Consider the following 19,007-nt stretch of genomic DNA (forward strand, 5'->3'; position numbering starts at 1 on the left):
ATTTATTCACTAAAGTTTGAATTACTGAAGTATTACATGAATAAAGTATATTAATGACAGCTTGACAGCAAGTGGAGTGAATCTCACTAATGCAATTACACATTAATGGATGAATGATCATATTTCTCTAATTCCAAGTGTGCTGTGGCTTGCAATGTGGACAATATATATGGAGATATTCCCAAATCTGTTGTGGTTCATATGGTCTAGTTCAGGCTGTAGTTTTGGGAGAAAACAGGATTGTTATTTGCAGACTAATGCATGACTGCAGGCACTAAGGCCAAATCATTTTGCTAAAAGTATGTTTTTATCATTCTGACAGCAAGAAAGTTTGGTGGGGTTTTTGTTTGGTTGAGGTTTTTTCCTACCAGTGTGTACTGAATTTACTCTGTTTGTAGCTTCTGCTCCACTTGGATTCTGTTTCATTTTGTGAAGATGACACCGAAAAGACTGGAAAGAAATCATAGTGCAAGACTGACATGTAAATAAGCCAGCATGGAGAATAGCTATCTGTGAGGCTTTTATGCAGTGGAAATGCATCATATTTTCATTTCACCTAGCTGATTAGGGATCTTTTGAGGTGACCAAGAAGCATGTGAAACTAATTTCTTCCTAACCGTGTGCCCAGTGTTCTTGGCATGCTCCTTCATAAGAATAAGTGTTTGTTATTAACCCCTAATGCAAAATGTCTGGCATTCAAGGGCATGTACAAAAGGAAATTGAGCCCAGTTTTTTTGACAGGGAAAAGATTAATTTAAAACTCCTCCTTTTTCATAGTAAAGTACACTGAAAAGCTGTAAATTCATTAGGCTTCAACAGATGTGTATATACTGCCAATATGGAAAAACATCTATCAGAAGCTTTTTTGAGCAAATGTGCTGCAGTGCACATCTGTTAGAAGACATTTTCTGCCAAAATTATACTAAATACAGCATACTTGCCTTTTTCTCATAAGGTCATGGATGTAATTATACAACTGTAGCTTCCAGCTTTTACCCTATAAATAATAAATAAGGGATTATTAGGCTTATTAATATCTCACTGTTTTTCAGTGGGGCAACATAAGGCACTTATACATATTCAGAATTTTTTCAATAGCTAATCCCCATCTGAAGTGAGGGTCAATAATAACCAAGGTCTTCAATATGCAGAGCAGTAGTTTTGGTTTAAATGGAATTTCTGGAGATGGTACATGTTGTAGTCACTACTGGAATATTTGCTGGGTCTCCTGAGCAGAAAACTGTGCTGTGGTGTCTGGACTTTCTCATCTGGACAGACTTCTATTCAGCACCTGCTTAAAATTAATTTTGTTGTCGGTTATGTTCTGAACCTAGAACTCCAGGGATAAATAAGGCGTGTGAATTGATTTCACAGCCCAGCCCCAGCTTTTTCCCTTGCTCTCTTGGCCCTGGGTTCCATGCAGCAGCCTTTCACATGGAGAAATGCTGCCAGCTTCCTGGGAACTGCTGGCTGCTGTGATCTCTGAGGGCCAGCTCCAGGCAGCTGTGATATTGCCTTTTGGCTGCAGCTCCAAGATTGAGGCAAATGGAAGGAAATTTCCACATGGTCAGACAGTTCATTGCAATAACTTCATCTTCTTGCATGGGCCTTGCTGGTTTTTGCAGTCTGCTTTGGAGATTAACAGGAGCCATAGATACTTTCCAGAGAGATGTGGGAGGAGGGGGACGGCACTAATTTTAATTGGTTTGAAACTGTTCATTAGAGTTGTTTTGGCTAAACAAGGACTCTCAGGAGTCTGAGATGGTGAGTAGAGAAATGTGAATGATGGATACTGTGTCGCTGAGCAGTGCCCCAGTGTTCCTGCTGTGCAGACTGTGGTTCTGGGTTGCTCTGGGGACTAATGCGTGTGGCCTGAGCTAACAAAGCAGCACCTGTGGGCTGAGACATGTGCTGACACTGCAGTGCTTTCATGAGAAATCACAAGTGTCATGGTTTTCTGACTTGTTTCCTTCAGTCTCTCCACCAGCATGCTTTCCCTCTCCTCGAGCAGCAGCCCTGGCTCTCTTGCATCCAGCAGAGGATCTCTTGCCACCTCCAGCCAGGACTCGTCCACCTCGGCCAGTTTCACTGATCTCTACTACGAGCACCTGGAGCAGCTGGAGCAGTTGGACTCAGAATATCAAAACAAGCTTGACTTGCTCTTGGAAGGAGCCACAGGGTTTAGGCCATCAGGCTGCATCACCACTATTCACGAGAATGAAGTGGCAAAAACTCAAAAAGCAGATAGCACGAGTCGCATGCAGGCTCTGAGGTCCTTGTCTGGTACTCCCAAATCCATGACATCACTGTCCCCAAGGTCATCTCTCTCTTCTCCATCCCCACCTTGCTCTCCACTGGTGATAGACCCACTCCTAACAGGTGATGCCTTTTCAAGCCATATGGATTTTGATGATGCAGAGATAAGTGCAAATCTGTCAGAACTCACCCTAAACTCTGGGAGTGGCAACTGCAGACTGGAAGAGCCTCGAGCAGGAGATAAACATCTAGGTCAAGGTATGGTAAGAAAAGATTTGCATGCACTGCATGCATTTATATTTAATGTAGTTCATAAAGCACTGAGAAGCAAGTGTTTCAGAAGCTGTCTGTCATTCTTGTTATCTTTATGTTGAAAAATGTTTTCAGCTCTGTGTTCTGTCTTGTTTGGGAGGGAGGGCTGGTATTTTAATTTGTACACAAAAATACTGATCTAATGAGTCTTGCAGGAGGCTGATTTAGGTGTGTTTTTATTGTACACACATGTGTGTGTACACAAATCACTGGGATTTCATGTGCAAATATAGATGGTCATGGTGGGATTCCTGCTTTGATCTGGCACTGAGCTATTCAGAATGTCAAGTATTGTTTTGGGTCTGGGAGACACACAGTGCCATACTGATATGCAAAGTTTTTGACCAAGCTTTTGAGGAGGGCTGGAAAAGCCATTTAGCCTAATAGTTAACAAATTTTAGTGATAATAATCCCTCCCCACCATCTTGGTACGCATAAAATCCTGCTCTGGTTCCCAGTAAATCAGTGGCAATGAATTTATTAATTTCAGCTGAGCAGACATGTCAAGGCTGTGCTCGAATTCTGCTGTTTTGGTCTCTTAGCAACAAAAACGTGTTTAGATTGTAAGCATGATAAAATAAGACATTTAGAGGTAGTGGATGTTCTCATATATGCATATGGCTTGTTGGTGGGTGGGAAGGGTTCATCCTTTTTTGGAATGGATGGGCTGAAGCAGTTGGCACAGGCAGGGCACAGTGCTAGGGCCTGTCTGAGGCCCTTGTGACTGTAGTTGGGTTAAATCCAACAAGGATTGAGTGAAAGGACAGGATTTGTAGCTGCAGTGAGGAAGAGCTTTAAAGGCAATATAAACTTGCAAGCTACAGTCCTGTGAAGCAGCAGAACAGTTTGTTTCTGCTTTTCGTGGGATTATTGAACAGCCTGTGTGAATAAAGGGAACCAGTACCATGTTATCACCACCTTCTGCATTAAGAAGCCCGACATTATTTAAAACACAATAAAAAACACAAGTGCAAATCTTTCCTTTGAGCTGCCATTTTCCTACAAGCAAGAGGTATTATGCATTTGAGTAGGAAACACTAATTATTCTTATTAGAACTGGATGCTGATTAGTTTTAACCTTTTTAGCTCTTCAAGATTTGCCAAGGCTGTTAAAGTGAAAGCTCAGGTGTTAAGCAGATTAAGTGATTACTGCTGTTAGCCAGTCAGCAGACAAAATAATCACCATAAGTAGTTTATTTCAGGGCAATAATGAGATGAGATTCCACTCCTGAGGCATTTTGGGGGTGGGGGCTCAGTGTAGCCCAAAATGCAGGGGCTGGCTCTGGGGTGGTCAGCCCTGGGCAAAGCACGCTCACGTGTTATGGAAGCAGAGCAGAGCACTGTGTCTGAGGGCTTTGCTGCTGCCTTCTGCTAGATCAGAACCTCCTCTGCTTTGAAACTGAAATAAGGTTGCCTTTCTCACCTGAAGAACACCTGAGTGATTTAAGGGAAGCTAATAGCAAAACCTGGGATCTGGCAGGTTCAGCGTTCTCTGATTAAATTATCTGGATGTGAGGACAGTGCATGGCCTGGGTCTTCAAGGCCCATTGCAGGAAGAGAAGAGCAGTCTTTAAATTCTTGATGTGATTGAAAAAATCCATGAAACACCACAGGTAGTGTTATCCACCTGCTTGGAAAAATGGAGGAGAGTTGGGTCAGTTCTGAACTCTTCCATAAACTTTCTTATTAGTGTGATATCTCTTCAGAGACTTAAGACTAAAAGCTGAAAGTCCAAATCTTTTGTTAATTAGCCGCATGAAAAGGCTGAGCTTTCCAAGCCTTTTGCAAAACCAGTAAGGAAAGGGGTGGCTGGAATTGTTGTCAGGGAACCATTCATCTTTATTCAGCTTTACACTGTAGCACCCTGCTGTACAGAGCTCACTGCACTGTTGTGCACTCTGTGTATTCACCCCTTGGCCTGAGGTGCTGGGGGAGGTGGTCAGGAGTGAGGCTTTCTGTGCTGGAATGACTCCATGGCAGTGGGAACTGAGGGAGAAAGAAAAGTTTGGTGTGTGGAGGCCAACCTGCAGTGCCTTTCCCAGGGAGCCAGTCCCATGGAAAGGGATTCCCAGAGCAGCATTGGGGTGTAAAACTCAAAGAATCAGATTTAGGAGCCAGCCAGTGGGGAAGAAGTGATTTTCCTATTAAAACCATGGGCTAGGAGGTATGAAGGAGAATTGAGGAAAGAAGTTTTGACCCTGCCCACGTACCTCTAGCACAGCCTGTGATGCACAGCACTGCAGGAGCCTGGCCCTGGCAGATGGCAGGATGGATTAAACTGGGAGTGCCAGTGTCAAATGGATCCCTTGGTTTCAGTTAAGGACTGAAACATTGTGTTACAGGTGCTAACTTCTATTCATGTGGATTGGCCTATGGGAAAAGCTCTGGACATTCCATTTCTGTCCAGTGGCTCCATGGGAGTACCAAATGAGAAATGCCATGTTTTGGTGTCAAAAATCCATGGATAAATGGGCCCAAAATGGCACAGGTGTCTCAGAGGATTGGAGTTACCTGTAGCACCCTCTGCTGTTGGCTTCCAAGTCCTTATGTCCTTATGGTATTCCATAAGCCTTGCACACTTTTCCACCAGTTTATTCAAAGCTGGATTTAATTCTTTAAGTGGCTTTGTGAGACGGTGAAGAAAACAACACAAAAAAAAAAAAAAAAAAAGAAAAAACAAACTCAAACCCCAGAAAACCAACCAGAACCCAAACTTCCTTTGTAATAAAGAAAATAAGCATTGGAACCATATACTGGCTTGGGGGCATGTGTTTGTCTGAGTCTGTGGGAAAGAAGGATCACTTGTGAAAAACAAAAGCGCATTGGAGGGGAGTGTGCTGCCCTGCTGCTGTGGGGCTCCAGCTGCTCCCGTGCTCCACATGGCACTCCTCACTCTTGGAGCAGGTCTCCCACATCCCTGAGGATGAGCCAAGAGCTGGGTACAGCCCAGCACTCGTTAGCCACACTGGCAGATGGAGCTCCCCAGACTCTTGGCTGCAGCTCCACTCCGCTGAAATGTTGAAAGATGCAGAGTCTGCAGGTTTCCAGGGAGAACCTTTCTGTGTTTTGAAGCACAAGAAATCTATGTGAGATAACATCTCTGTGCAAAACTTGCTTCACCTTCTTTGGTTTCTCTTCCCTATCTCCTTTTCCCTGTATTCCTGTATATAACGATTCTTTTGAATCCCATAAATCTCTTTCTCTCCATGTTCAGCTAGTTAACCTGGTCTTTCTGGACCTGCCTTTTGTCCTGTGTACACAAACATTTGGATTTAGGTGGTGTTTTTTTGCTGTTCCCCTCTTGGTATGAGCTCTCCAGGTGGGAAATGCAGCTCCACATGATGCATGCCTAGCCAGAGCCAGCTCAGCAGTGCTTGCCCAGCCCCTGCTCTCTGGAGTGATTGCTGCCGGCCTAAGGGTGCCTTGCAGTAGGAGCTGCTTTGTTGGTCCATATTCATAAGTTCACTAGAATTTAGAAGTCCTGATGTTTCTGAAGGTTGCTCATCATGTCATGGGTACCTCCCTGCCTTTCCAGGGCTTTGGAAGCCTCTCCTGCCTCTCCCTCCTCTCCTGTGCCCAGAGAGGTGCCAGGGCAAGCAGCTGTAACACAGCCGTGTAATCTCAGCCCTCACACTGCTGCAGGGCCCAGGGAGTAACTGGGCACTCACTGTGCCATGAATCCCTCCCTCACCTCCACCACACAATCTATTCCTCCTGTTTTCCTGGGACTTTGTGTTCTTCAGGGCAGTTTGAAACATTCCCTCACTTCAAGGCCACCTTTGAGCCCAACCTGTGTCCCCTGAGTCTCCAGAAATGTGCTGTTGCTTAACAATACCTGGCAGGGGGGAAAAAATGCAATTCACGGGGAGGATAAGAAGAAAAGCTGCTGCTTATCCAGACAGTTTGTTTTCATTAACACCTGCTTTTGGTTTTCCTTTTTTGTGCTTTCCTAGGTATTAACACAGCTGGAGGGACAGCTCTGAAGGTGGCAGGTGTGTCAGCTGCAGTGTCTGATGAATCTGTTGCTGGAGACAGCGGGGTGTACGAGGCATCTGTACAAAGGTAGACATCACATCTCTCTCCAGGACCAAGCCAATGACTCAGCTTTGCCAAAAGTCACCTGCAATACTGCTGGTTATGACCTTTGTTTGTAATTTGATGGCTAAAGTTCTCAATCTCAGGTTTCTTAATACTTCTGAAAAGAACTGCGAGCAGGTTGAATTTGATTATCAAAATGACCTGTGCTTCCCATAAGAGAAGCAGCTGAAAGGAAGCTCACAGAGAGCTGGTTGAAGAGCTGGCCTGTTTGTGGAGGTGCTGCTCAGCCCTGGGTGCTGCCTTGGCAGGGGGAGGTGGAGCCATCTGGGGTAGGAGCAAAGCTCCTCTCCTCCCAGTCAGTGACACCCCTCAGCCAACCTTGGGATGTTTAAGGAAGCACCTTGAACTGCCTGATGATGTGATGCAGTTCCCAAGTGCATGGAGCCAGAGCAGGCTGTGATGCCCACTCCCACTAAGGGCACAGCAGGGAGTCACTGCTCTTGCTGGTTTTCTGGATTGTCTGTGGGGGCTTTGTCAAAGTGTTCCCTGGAAGGGACTGATCTTACTGGTACCTGCATCTCATGTAGGTTTTCTTACTGCTTTTATTAGCATTCAGGTGAATTATAGGGTTGTTAGTTGCAAAACACAGCTGTAGAGGTGATATATCGCTCATCTCAGATGCCCCCTGTTCATTAGTGATCTTCATTAATTCTCTAGATAAATTAGTAATTTTTATGTTTACAGCACAATTCACTTTGACAATGGAGTGCAGTGCTTCAGTAAATTGAGCTCCTGGGCCCAAGCAGTCAGGGTTGGGTGTCCCAGGGCCCTGTGTCCCTTCTGTGGGAGTGGAGAGGGGATTGGGACAGTCACAGGAGGCATCCCATGCACACTCACATCTCTGATGCTACTTTTGTTTGGGTTATCAGCTTGCCAGCCCCTGTGGTGCCTGCAGTGTCATTTTGGTGCCTGTCCAAGTGGTGAGGGTGGGATGAGCCACCCTCTGCAGCTGAAATGTAACAAAATGCAAGAGGGTGCTGAGCAGTAATATGGAAAGCACTTAGAAGAGAAGAATGCTAATCCTCTTTTCATGTGCTACAGCATAGCCTCTCGAGGCAATTAGACAATGAATGTCGTTTTGGGGACTCTCAGTGCATAAAACTTGGGAGGAGGAATACATTGGGAGGGAGATGATGCAGAATAGCTGTTTCCAGCAAGGCCAGTCAGTGTACTCTGTCACTTTTAATGTGCTTAAGAAAGTTTGATTTCTTAAAGAAACAAAGGAATTACTTAAATCTAATAAAAGTTGAGAATTTTTGCTGTCATGATGCAGGACAGGATTGCAGTTGTTAAGTCACATTTCTCTTGCTGGGCAGTCAGCCGTTTTTGCTAAAAACCAGTCAACGGAACCCTTTAAAAATCCCCCACTGCCTTATTTTCGCAGTCTTTTGTGTGGCTTTTTTTCCTTTTGGCAGTGAAGAGGGAAGACATATGACTTTCTGCTGATAAGCACTGTAACACATACCTCTAAGGCTGATTGCACTTACTTCTTAAATGGGCTTTCTTTTAGCTGCTAATTTTACAAAATCCATATACCAAACCCCTGAATGGAAGGGAAAAGATCTTGTATCACTTAAATGCAAACACTTCAATAAGAGGCAAATCAAATCCTTAATTGTTGTTGGTTCCTTTCAGACCGTGTGTGTCAGAAGTGATGGTGTTTGACAGTGATGATGCAGAAGCAGCTGGAACAGCCAAAGTGCAAATTGCAATGAGGTATGTGCCACATATTTTATGGATTTGCCTTCCAGTGGGAAGGATGATAAATGGGATAGTGCTTTCTGTGCTGTTTTCTTCTTGTGTCCTATTGGTATTAACTAAGTGATGCCCTTTTTTAGTGAAATTAAGAATTACCCCACAGTAGTGGGTAAGGTGTAGGAGGGCAGGCACCGAGACATCCTCCTTAAATGACTTCTTGGTAGTTAAGTGGGATTTGAGAAAAAGAAGTAGTACAAAACTCATTTGTCCCAGCCATCCAAAGCAAAAGGTTACTCATTACATCCTCACTGTTGTACTGCAAGTATTTTTACTTATAACTTTTCCATATTGCAGCCATTAAGGCCTCTCAAAAAATTACAGCTACAATGCAGCAATTTAACGAGACCCCAAGAAAAGCAATGTGTGTTAGGTCAAATATACAGTCCATTGTATCTGAACCCTTAAGTTCTGGACTGTTCTATATTCTGGATGTTCTGATAGCAAAACTTGATGTCATAGGAAACTGGTTTTGTTCTAAACTGTGGGTGAGTCATAGTTGCATTATATTGTTATTTGTAAATTTTTTGTATTGCTTGTGTGAAATACTCAGCCACAGAGTCCAAGGCAGAATTCTCTAATAATAATGCTTTTCTGTCTGTTTCTGATTCAGATATGATGACAAAAATAAACAATTTGCCATATTGGTCATCCAGCTGAGTAATGTTCCAGCACTGCTGTTACAACAAGATCAAAAAGTGTAAGTGGGTGAAACAAACACACTTGATATATTTGAGTTGGATCCCAATGAGAATGAAAGGAAGATTGGCTTATGAGTTTTCACACTCATAAAAATTTACCTTTCCTGAAATGTTTCCATACATCATGTGGTGACACTTACAAACTAATAAACCCGTAGGCTGAAATAAGGGGCAGTTTCTTCCTCAAAGGGTGAGGTTCTTAATTGTAGCAGTGCCTTGAGCACCTGGATTGAGTGAAGAGGGAGAGTTTGTCCTGCTGCAGAACTCCCTGGATACCTGTACAGGATTGGGAAAATGTGCAGCTACTGTTAGACTCGTTCTAAACACAAGGTCTTTAAACTCAGCTGTGTGCTGAATAAGCTGACAAAAATTGGACTCATTTTTGCTGTTCCTACCGACAGAAGGGTGTGAGCAGTGTGACAGGTTGCACAGATGTAAACAACCATGTAAAACAGGATCCATGATGTCTGAGGATGAGGTCCAGAAGGGTGAAGTCTGTGGCAGCTCCTGCCACTTCACATCTCTGACACTGTGACAAGATGTTCCTTTCTTCTCAGTTGACTGCAGCTCCAGAGAATAGGAAAGGACAGCTGTGGGTTACCAGTTGTGGGTTTCTCTGGGCCTGGATTGAAGGCACTTGAGACAGTAGTTCATGTTTGGACTCAGGTGTTTATGATTTCTTATCAGTAAAACAGTCTCACTGCTGTGAGTTTGGCAGCTTTTCATTAGAAGGCACAAAATGGCCAACAGTCTCTTGGTACAAGGTCTTTTAAGACTAAACTCTCCAATTAAGAAACTGACACCTAGATTATTTTCCCTTTTAACCCAATAACTGATCCCAGAGAGCTGCAATGGGGACTTTGCTGCCCAATTACAAAATGCTCCCCAAACCCATGAAGAAGCAGCATGAAGAAGAAACCCAGGACGACACCCTGTGCCCTCTATCTTGCCTCCATCCACAACATCCTAAAATCCCAAAACCTGAATTTCTCACCAAGTGATACACTTACACTGCTCTCTATAATGTATTTTGTGGATTATAGTTTATCTTGAAGTCTGGGAAACTTTCTCCATGAGTGAGGGGCAGAGTCAGTGCTCCCCTGGGGGTCAGGGCACCCCAGAGCAGACGCAGAAATATTGCCTGTGGTGCTCTGGGTTTGCACAGACAGCAGGCTGACTGTCAGTGAGGGCTGTGGGAGCTGCACAGGGGCAGGGAGGGCAGAGCTGAGCGCAGTGTGTCCCGCAGGAACATCCGTGTGGCCGTGCTGCCCTGCTCGGAGAGCACGAGCTGCCTGTTCCGCACGCGGCCCGCGGACGCTGCCGACAGCCTGCTGTACAACGAGCTCTTCTGCGTCTCCATCTCCTACCCAGCGCTGCGCCAGAAGACACTGAGAGTTGATGTTTGCACTGTAGATAAGTCTCACCTTGAAGAATGTTTGGTGAGTATCCAGCTCTGTTTCAGTAAGTCTGTGTTTGTTTCCTCTTTTTAATTAGGCACGATGTTGCACTCCTGAGGTACGGCAATTTCTGTGAAAGCCTTCCTGATAATCTTTAGCTATGTGGTCTCTCCCCCACAGCGTTCTTTGCAATGACAATTTCCATCAGGAAAAACAATTATGAGATAAGTGTTATGTTGCAGAACTACCTTGTCAGACCACTAGATATATCTCCTTCATGATCTAATGTCAAACTCTTAATTAGTTTTCTTCTGTCAAACTCTTTAACTAGTTTTCTTCCTTTTAAAAACATTTTTGGTATTGCAATTGAGAACCAATTACTTTGGTTTTGGATACATTAGTTTATGTACTAAATGTAATTTTTAAAAAATGACAAGGCAGATGAAGAGAAATGGGATATACAAAGCTAAAACATCCTGGGTTTGGGCAGTGATTTTTGTCAGCCTTGCAAATTTCTTGAAAGGGTGTCATCCTCTCCTGTTCCTTTCTCTTTGAAACTCTGGCTGTAATTTCTCCTCCTGCAGTAGCACTGTTTTTACTTCTGGATTCCTGTTACAGTGAAGCTCTAGTGAAACACTTGCTACTTATATTGGAAGCCCTTGGCAATGCTAAAAATAACTGAACATAAAGCATTACTAGTGGTGTTGAAATGGGATAAACAGCCAGTTTTTCTTTTTGTTGAATTTGCCAAAATTAAGCAGTCCTAGATTTTCACCCTGAATTTTTTTCTGACTGGTGTGGTAGCTGTTCATTTTAGTATTACACTGAAACTGTGTTTTTGCTCTCAATAGGGTGGAGCACAAATTAGCCTTGCTGAAATCTGCAGATCCGGAGAGAAATCAACCCGTTGGTACAACCTCCTTAGTTATAAATATCAGCAGAAGCAAAACAGGAAAAGTAAACAAGGAAACAGCCACTCTGAAGTAGCCTGCACTGAAAAAACAGTAAGAACAGCTGCTTCAATTGAGCAAATCTCTTCTAAACAGGACTAGCAAGAGGGTTTGTGTGGCTGTTACTATAGAGAAGTGAAGGCTGCTGTGTTTATGTTTACAACCTGAATGTGTTGTTAAGTGCAGCAAAATAATTAACTTGTTGATTCCAGAAATGCCCTTGTCCCGGGCTAAACACTTACTGAAATCTCTGCTCAGGAAGCTGAGGGATGAGTGAGTGATGTGTGGGCTCCAGCCTTCCTGCAGTGCTGCCATGAAGCTGCTGGGCAGGTCAGGGCAGAGTTGGCACATGCAGGGCACGGAGGGTGCTCAGCCTGGAGCTGCACGGGCTGGGGGAGCTGGGCCAGCTGTGCCCACGGGGCTGCTCTGGGGCTCTTCTCACCACACAGGCTGGGCACTCTGCACTCTCTGGTAGTCATTTCCTCACCAAAAACCTCTTTCTCTCCTCAGGACTCTGTCTCAGCACTCTTAGAGCAGACAGCTGTTGAACTGGAAGCTGTGGAGAAGAAACTGGAGGAAAGCAGAAGCACTTTAACTAGTGGAGAGAGCTGGTAGGTGCCATCCTACCATCTTCATGTTGTGGGGTTACCAGAGCATTTGGCTGCAGAAGAAAAAGCAGATTATACTGAGCTGTGGGAGGCTCCTTCTTTTGCTGTTTGGTGAAAAATCCTGTTTCTTCTGGAAGCTGTGCTTAGAAAATGAGAACAAAACTGATAAATGTTGAAAATTGTCAGTAGCACTATGCTAATTTTGTTATTTGTACAGTCTTTTATGGATACCCTGAAAACTCCCCTCTGTGGTGCAAGGCTTTGGTTGAATTTTAATGTGGCTGTTCTTTATATGGTTCAGATTCAGATTTCCTTAGAGAAGTCCAACATTTGAAATAGAAAGCAAGCCTGACCAATAGGATTGATGGAGCAGCCTGCTGTGAGTTCAGTGCAGCTGAAAAGGGTGTTAAAATACTGCTTCAATTTTGTCCAGTAACACTTTTTCACTAAGATTAATGGCATACTGAGAGCTCCCCTCAAGATGCACTTGCCTTAAACTCAGACCACATGGCTGAACCCTCATCTTGCTTCTGTTGAAGCCAGGTCAGGATGAAGTTTTTGGCAGTAATGTGGTCTTCTGGTGCAGCTTCTCTCCTTTCTAAGCCTGTATTTGTGTAATCTCAGTGGCTGCAGGGCCTGTCAGGTACACCTGGCTGCCTTGGGGACGTGTTTCTGTCCAGCAGCTTACAGGAGGTACCTCCTGCTGCAGCACCAGAGTATTGTCCACAACAGGCCAGTTCAATAAAAGAGCTGTTCTTTTCAGGCAAGATGAAGAGGTTCCTGACCTGGAAGAACAGGATGAGATCAGTGAAAATGAAGCAGAGGAGGAGGAAGAATTCTGTGCTGGAAAATCGCTGTGGGATACAGAAGAAAGTCTGAATTCCCAGCTGCACACAGAGACAGCAGTGAAGGTACAGTCAAGGGCCTTTTGAGCAGAAAGATGATTTAAGCTTCCCATTACTCAGCTGACTGGGTTGTTGCTGAGCTGAGCAAGGCTACAGCAGTTATTTGGAAGTTCACCATTGATGATTAAATGTTTATCTACCTGAAATCTTTGTAAATAACTCTGTGTGACCATTTTGTCCCACAGTTAGTACAGCACCTTTTCATGCCTTGTCTTTGCTGCTCATGAAATCTGTTTTCATTAATGCGACAGTGGTTTGGAGCTTGTTTAATTCTGAGTGTAACTGTAGTCAAACAGGGGTGTGCTGTACACAGCTCCCTCTGTGCATTAGTTTGGATCTTTGCTGCAGGTGCACAACAAGTAAGATAATGGTCTTTAAAATCCTACCTGCTCTCTGTGGGATTGCCAGGTCACAGTGGTGTGTGGATGCACAGGCAAAGCCCATTGGAATCAGCTGTGTTGTACAGCAAGCAGTCAGTGGATGCAGAGCCCTTAGGGAGCAATCCAGTTAATGCAGCAGAGCTCCAGGAATGAAGTGTCAGGGAATGCTGCATGAGAGGGGCTGAAGAATGTCTGGGTTTGAATGCAGCAAGCACAGATGTGGCACAGGTGGCTGTCACACAGCCCTGGGCGTGTCCTGGGCATATGGAAAGCTGGCATTGACACTGCTCTGTGTGTCTTTCAGGTGGATAAAGAGACCAACACAGAGAGCCCTGCACAGTCCTCGACTGTAGTTCGTCCAAAAGACAAAAGAGCAGCAAATCCACCCCAAAGTCAGTTTGTCAGGGGCAGCACCATCATCCGCTCCAAAACATTTTCCCCAGGACCACAGAGTCAGTACGTGTGTCGGGTAAGGAGAGTGCTTGCCTTCACTCACTCTGTATTCCTCACAGAAACCCAACAGGGCTTTTTTCTCTCCCCCTCTGACTTCAGAAGTTGCTCTGTCCTCACCTCCTGGTCGGTATCTTGCCTTGGAACTAACAGCATTAAGCACAAATTTATCAGATATATATGTGCACGTATATTTGTGACACGTGCAGCTTGTTGAGATGCCCTGCCCTACCTGGAAGGGCTGCTGTAAGACAGTGATGAATAAGCTGCATATTAAACAATTTCCTGCTGCTTGAAGTGTTCTGTGCTAACTCAGTTAGTTCTGTCCATCTGACTTCAGATGAGGTGAACATAAAACCTTGATAGAAATGGAAAGGTAAGTACCTGATATCATCAGCAAAAAAACTGTGAAAGCCTGAAAGTCAGCAGTGTGCCTTGTGTGAAGGTAACTGAACAGGCCATGTGTTGGGTCAGATGTCACTTCCCCTGCTTTGAAATGTTTGTTCACAATTATTTCCTGAATTGAGGGTCAGAATAGACTATAAATATCTCATCTTGTCAGAATAGACTATAAATATCTCATCTTTTAAGTGGAATTGGCAAACAACCAAGCACTGTCTTTTGCCATGCATGATCTGTCCCAAGTGGGCAGGCTTTTAATACAGCTGGACCAGATTTGCTGTGTGGGTTCTCCCTGGTTCAGCAGCAGGTGCTTCCAGAGGAACAAACCCTGCTCATTCTGCAGAAGTGGCCTGTGCTGGAGTGGTACAGTACATGTAGATCTTGAGAAGGGACATGAGAATGGAATTAAAATCAAATCCTGCTTGAGCTGAGCTCTTTGTAAGGGTCTACAGATAACCAAAAAACAAGGCAGGCTGTGTGTAACATGGCAACTCTTCAGCTGATAATCTCAGGGGAAGAGCTTTCAGGTAAACTTGCCTCTTCCACCACTAGCTTAAAATACAGGTTATAGAAAGATACAGATTAGAGAAAGCAGAAATGTCTAATAAAATAGTCCCATGCTTTACATATGCTAGGAAAGAGTATTATTATTGTTGTTATTACTACTTATAGTTTATTTTTCTGGGCTGTTTTGCCCAGCCTAGTTACTTGCACAGGAGGAGAGCAGTGTGGCAGTCCCATATCATAGCTTAACTTGATGTCTCTCTTTGCACACAGCCTATTCCCAAAAAGGGAGAGAGTTCAAGGCTTGTGGCAGGGACTAGCTGTGCCAGTGCATGTTGTGTATTGAGACAGGGGTGACAGCTCTCTGCTTTTCACAAAACTTCATAGTTCTGCTTACAGCAACCTCTGGTCTTGCTGGCAGTGTGTGTTTGCACTGCTTGTGTTTCTTTCATGAAAGATTTGTGGTTTTCACCTTCCTTTTCAGCTGAATCGCAGTGATAGTGACAGTTCCACACTCTCCAAAAAGCCTCCCTTCGTGCGGAACGCGATGGAGAGACGAAGTGTCAGAGTGAAACGGGTAAGAACATCACCACTTTTATTTTCCTCTAACACAGGCACAAAAATAATAAAACTGTTTTGAAAGAAAAAATTGCAAACATAAATCAGTTGCCACATGCTTTCATTCACAACCTTTTCTTTGTGTGTGAGAAGTCTCTCAAGGATTCTTTGAAATATCAGATTATGACAGGAACGTTTAAGTTAGAACTCAATTAAAACATTTAATGTAGGAAAATGGTTCCTGGTATTTCCCATCTTGTCAGAGAAGTAACACAAACAGTTTTGCTGTGTTTATTGTTGTGAGATTCTTAAGTATTGATAATAAATTTGAGGAGCTGGAAAAGCTGAGAATGATGTGACCCTGTTGTAGTGATGCCATGGCACGCAATAAACCCCTGTGCCCATTGTGATGGCAATCACTAAAATCCCCCCAGGATACTGACACTGAACTCCTAAGGAGATGGTTTTCTTGGGACAGCTTGTGTTTGAAACTAGCAGAAGGCAATATGTTACTGGAAAAAGGAATCACAGGTTTTTCTGCAGCACTGTGGATTCATCTGGAGATGAGACATTAAACTTAGGAGGAAGGTGTGCAAGCAAGACTTGTTCAATTTGGAAATGCTGCCAAAGGAGAACTTGAGTGGAAGCACAGAAATGAAAACACTTATCTATAAGAATTCCTTGAGTTTGTGGTATCTGTCTCAAGACAGACTGGAAAGCAGGATCAATAGAGATGGTTTGTGTGAAAAGAAGCTTTAGAAAGATGGGTCTCACAGTGTGTTTGGCACTTTGTGTATGGAGTGGTTGGGACAGTTCTCCTCAGTGTGCTCACACACCCCTTCTCTCCCAGCCTTCAATCAAGGCCTTCGGTACCGAGCGCCTGATCCGCACCTCGCTGGACCTGGAGCTGGACCTGCAGGCTTCCAAAACCTGGCACGACCAGCTGGTTCAGGAGATCTCAGTGCTGAGGGAACTGAAGGAACAGCTGGAACAAGCTCAAAACCAGGGTGAAAAAGAGTTGCCGCAGTGGGTGAAGGATGATGAGAGGTTTCGACTGCTGCTGAGGCTTGTGGAGAAACGAGTGAGTCATACCTGCCTTGGGGTTTCATTCCACTTGGTGGGGAAATTTTGGGAACAGGAGACTTTGGACAGTCTGTAAATGAAGCCTGAGCACTGTTAGTCACTCCTGTCTGCCACGTATGGCTCTATCAAGCTGTTAGACCTGAGCCCTTTCATTCACCAGCAGAGAGATTTGCTGCCCTAGCAGAGGTGTGAATGCGACAAGTCACAGATGCCATCTGTTGTGCCAAGTGTGTGCCCCCAGTCTGCAGGAGGTGTGCTGTGTGGTGGTTGGCACTTACCTTCCTCTGCATCACACCCTCCCCCATGCACAGGGCTCCTTCTCAGCTTCTGGGATTTCTCAGCACCTCTGCTGGCACCAGGCAGAGACCAGGCTATGCTGGCAGCAGGGGTAGGAGGCAGGTGGTGTGAGGTGCTCTGTGGGGTGCTGTGTGTGCTGATCTTCTGCCTTAAAAGATCTGTCAAGGTACAAAGAGAGAACTGACAGAAGCCATTATTCTTACCACAAGCAGGAAGGGCACCTTACAAAAAGCTCTCTCCCTTAGAATGGTTAGTTGTCAAGCTGCAGTTTAGCTTCTGTGGCTTCTGACTTCCAGAGTCAAAGTTTCGAGACCCCTCAGCCCTGCAGCTGAAATGGAGGTCAGTCAGGATAAGAAATTCCTCCTAGAAACACAAACAGTTCTTCTCCATTATTCACATAGGTGCAAAATCCAGAGCACAAGTGTGAGCTCAAGGCTGATAAAATGATGAGAGCTGCTGCCAAGGATGTGCACAGGCTGCGAGGGCAGAGTCGAAAAGAGCCTCTGGAAGTGCAGTCATTCAGGTAATCCTAGGTAAAGGGGAGGAAAAGTTGACTACTACCATGATTTCTCTGTGGGTGACTGAGATGCTGATGAGGAAGACTGATCTCTGCAGAAGCAGTTAACTGTTGTGCTTAAATAAGAGCTTCTGTATTTTCATATCCAAGTATAAGGTCTGACTCGGGGGAATTAGTTGCAGCACTGCACATGATCAAGGCAAGCAGCATCCTCCAAGTCATTCCCTACCTGGCAACAAATTCTGTAGCACACAAGCAGCCCTTTGCTTCCTTAAGTAACAGACCCAGAAAAGAAAAAGCCCTGAGCCTTTCTGAAATGGCTTTTGGTAAGGCCAGCATTGTGGCTTTAACTCATCTGATAAGTAAATAAAAGGTGTAGGTTGTGAGAGGATATACATCTGCTCCCTATGGGGACAGCTGGTGGGGTAAATTCTCCTGTGGACATTTCTGGCAGAATTTCTGTTGCATTAACAACTGATCATCTTCTTTCAGAGAGAAAATGGCATTTTTCACACGGCCAAGAATAAACATCCCAGCGCTCTCTGCGGATGATGTGTGATCACCATAAAGTATTTGCTTTCTGGACAATTCTACAAATGCAGATTGGGTTTTGAAGTTATTTATGTGGTATTATGAAGGTACCAAGGCATTTGTATATTAGAGCTTTTGTCAGTATGTGGATGTTTTGAAGATTTTTAGGTTAAAGTTATATCATCACAGAAACCAGCATTAAAGTGACAAGATTGTATAGTTTGTATATTTAGGAATGTATTTTTGGGAAATAGAATTTTAAATAAGAACAAAATGCAGCGTAAGGTGCTGTTATTCTTAAATAATGCTGTTTAGACTTTTTGTACAGCTCTACCTTTTAGAGGTTTTACTGCAATAAAATAAATTTGAAGGAACCTCACCCCTACCTTCTATGATGTTCTGCATCGGACTCTCCTCTGAGTGATGTATTTTGTACCCTGTGGGGAATGCTGGGAGCCAGCTGGGACTCCCAAGTGCTGTGAACGAATTCTCTGTGAGCTGTGAAGCATTTTGTGTTTCCTGCCAGGTCATAAAAGTAGGTGTGAAGTTCAGAATACTTGCACTTTTAACGTTTGTACTACAGCTCATGTCTGTAATGGGTCTGTTAAGGTAACGTGGGGAGCCCATTGAAACCACTGCTGTGGGAGGAGGGCTGCAGGTTTAAAGTCCATTTTAGGTTTTTCCAATAAAGTGACCTTTCTGGACAAACCTGCCTTCTTGTTTTTTGTCTTGAGTGAATCTTCTCATCCCCTGGCACCTAAACTGGGGTTCTCTTGTGTTGCCAGCTGGAAGCATATAGCTTTTCACATCTTGTCACAGGAGATGCTGTAATGGACACATTTCATATAATCATGGAATTATGTCCTGAGCTGGAAGGGACACACAGGGATCATCCAGCCCTGTCCCTGCACAGACACCCCAACAGTCCCCCCTGGGCCATTCCCTGGGAGCCTGGGCAGTGCCAGCAGCCTTTGGGGAACCAGAACCTTCCCTGATCTCCGGCCTCAACCTCCCTGACATAGTCCAGCCGTTCCCTTGGGAAATCGCTGGTTTTCCTCCCTGCTGGACATTCCCTGTGCCCATTCTGTACCCACCTGCTGGGGAGGGGACACTCAAAGTGCTGGGTGGTGACATGGAATGGGGAGGGTGTGGGGGTGCTCTTCCCTCTTTCCTTCTGCCTTCTTTTCCCGTTCCCGTTCCCTTTCCATTCCCCCTTTCCCTTTCCCGTTCCCTTTCCTGTTTGTGAAAAACGCCAATCACTTGTTTTTAAAATTTTAAAAGTTTAATAGTAATAATATGGTTA

At 44.5% G+C, this 19,007-nt stretch overlaps 1 protein-coding gene across 1 annotated transcript in view; it reads left to right on the forward strand.

The window, feature by feature from the left end:
• Positions 1-18,412, forward strand: part of WWC1 (WW and C2 domain containing 1) — a 67,583-nt gene extending 49,171 nt beyond the window's left edge. Inside the window, exons 11-23 of the mRNA XM_058034564.1 lie at positions 1,976-2,514; positions 6,522-6,630; positions 8,302-8,382; positions 9,035-9,121; positions 10,369-10,561; positions 11,371-11,523; positions 11,980-12,080; positions 12,841-12,988; positions 13,667-13,831; positions 15,203-15,295; positions 16,127-16,357; positions 17,058-17,179; positions 17,666-18,412. Coding sequence (XP_057890547.1) covers positions 1,976-2,514; positions 6,522-6,630; positions 8,302-8,382; positions 9,035-9,121; positions 10,369-10,561; positions 11,371-11,523; positions 11,980-12,080; positions 12,841-12,988; positions 13,667-13,831; positions 15,203-15,295; positions 16,127-16,357; positions 17,058-17,179; positions 17,666-17,732 — 2,089 coding nt within the window. The 3' untranslated portion in view covers positions 17,733-18,412. The remainder of the gene's footprint in view (positions 1-1,975; positions 2,515-6,521; positions 6,631-8,301; positions 8,383-9,034; positions 9,122-10,368; positions 10,562-11,370; positions 11,524-11,979; positions 12,081-12,840; positions 12,989-13,666; positions 13,832-15,202; positions 15,296-16,126; positions 16,358-17,057; positions 17,180-17,665) is intronic.
• The last annotated feature ends 595 nt before the right edge of the window (positions 18,413-19,007 follow it).

The sequence above is a fragment of the Melospiza georgiana genome, chromosome 15 (genome assembly GCF_028018845.1).
Source record: "Melospiza georgiana isolate bMelGeo1 chromosome 15, bMelGeo1.pri, whole genome shotgun sequence".
Taxonomy (NCBI): Eukaryota; Metazoa; Chordata; class Aves; order Passeriformes; family Passerellidae; genus Melospiza; species Melospiza georgiana.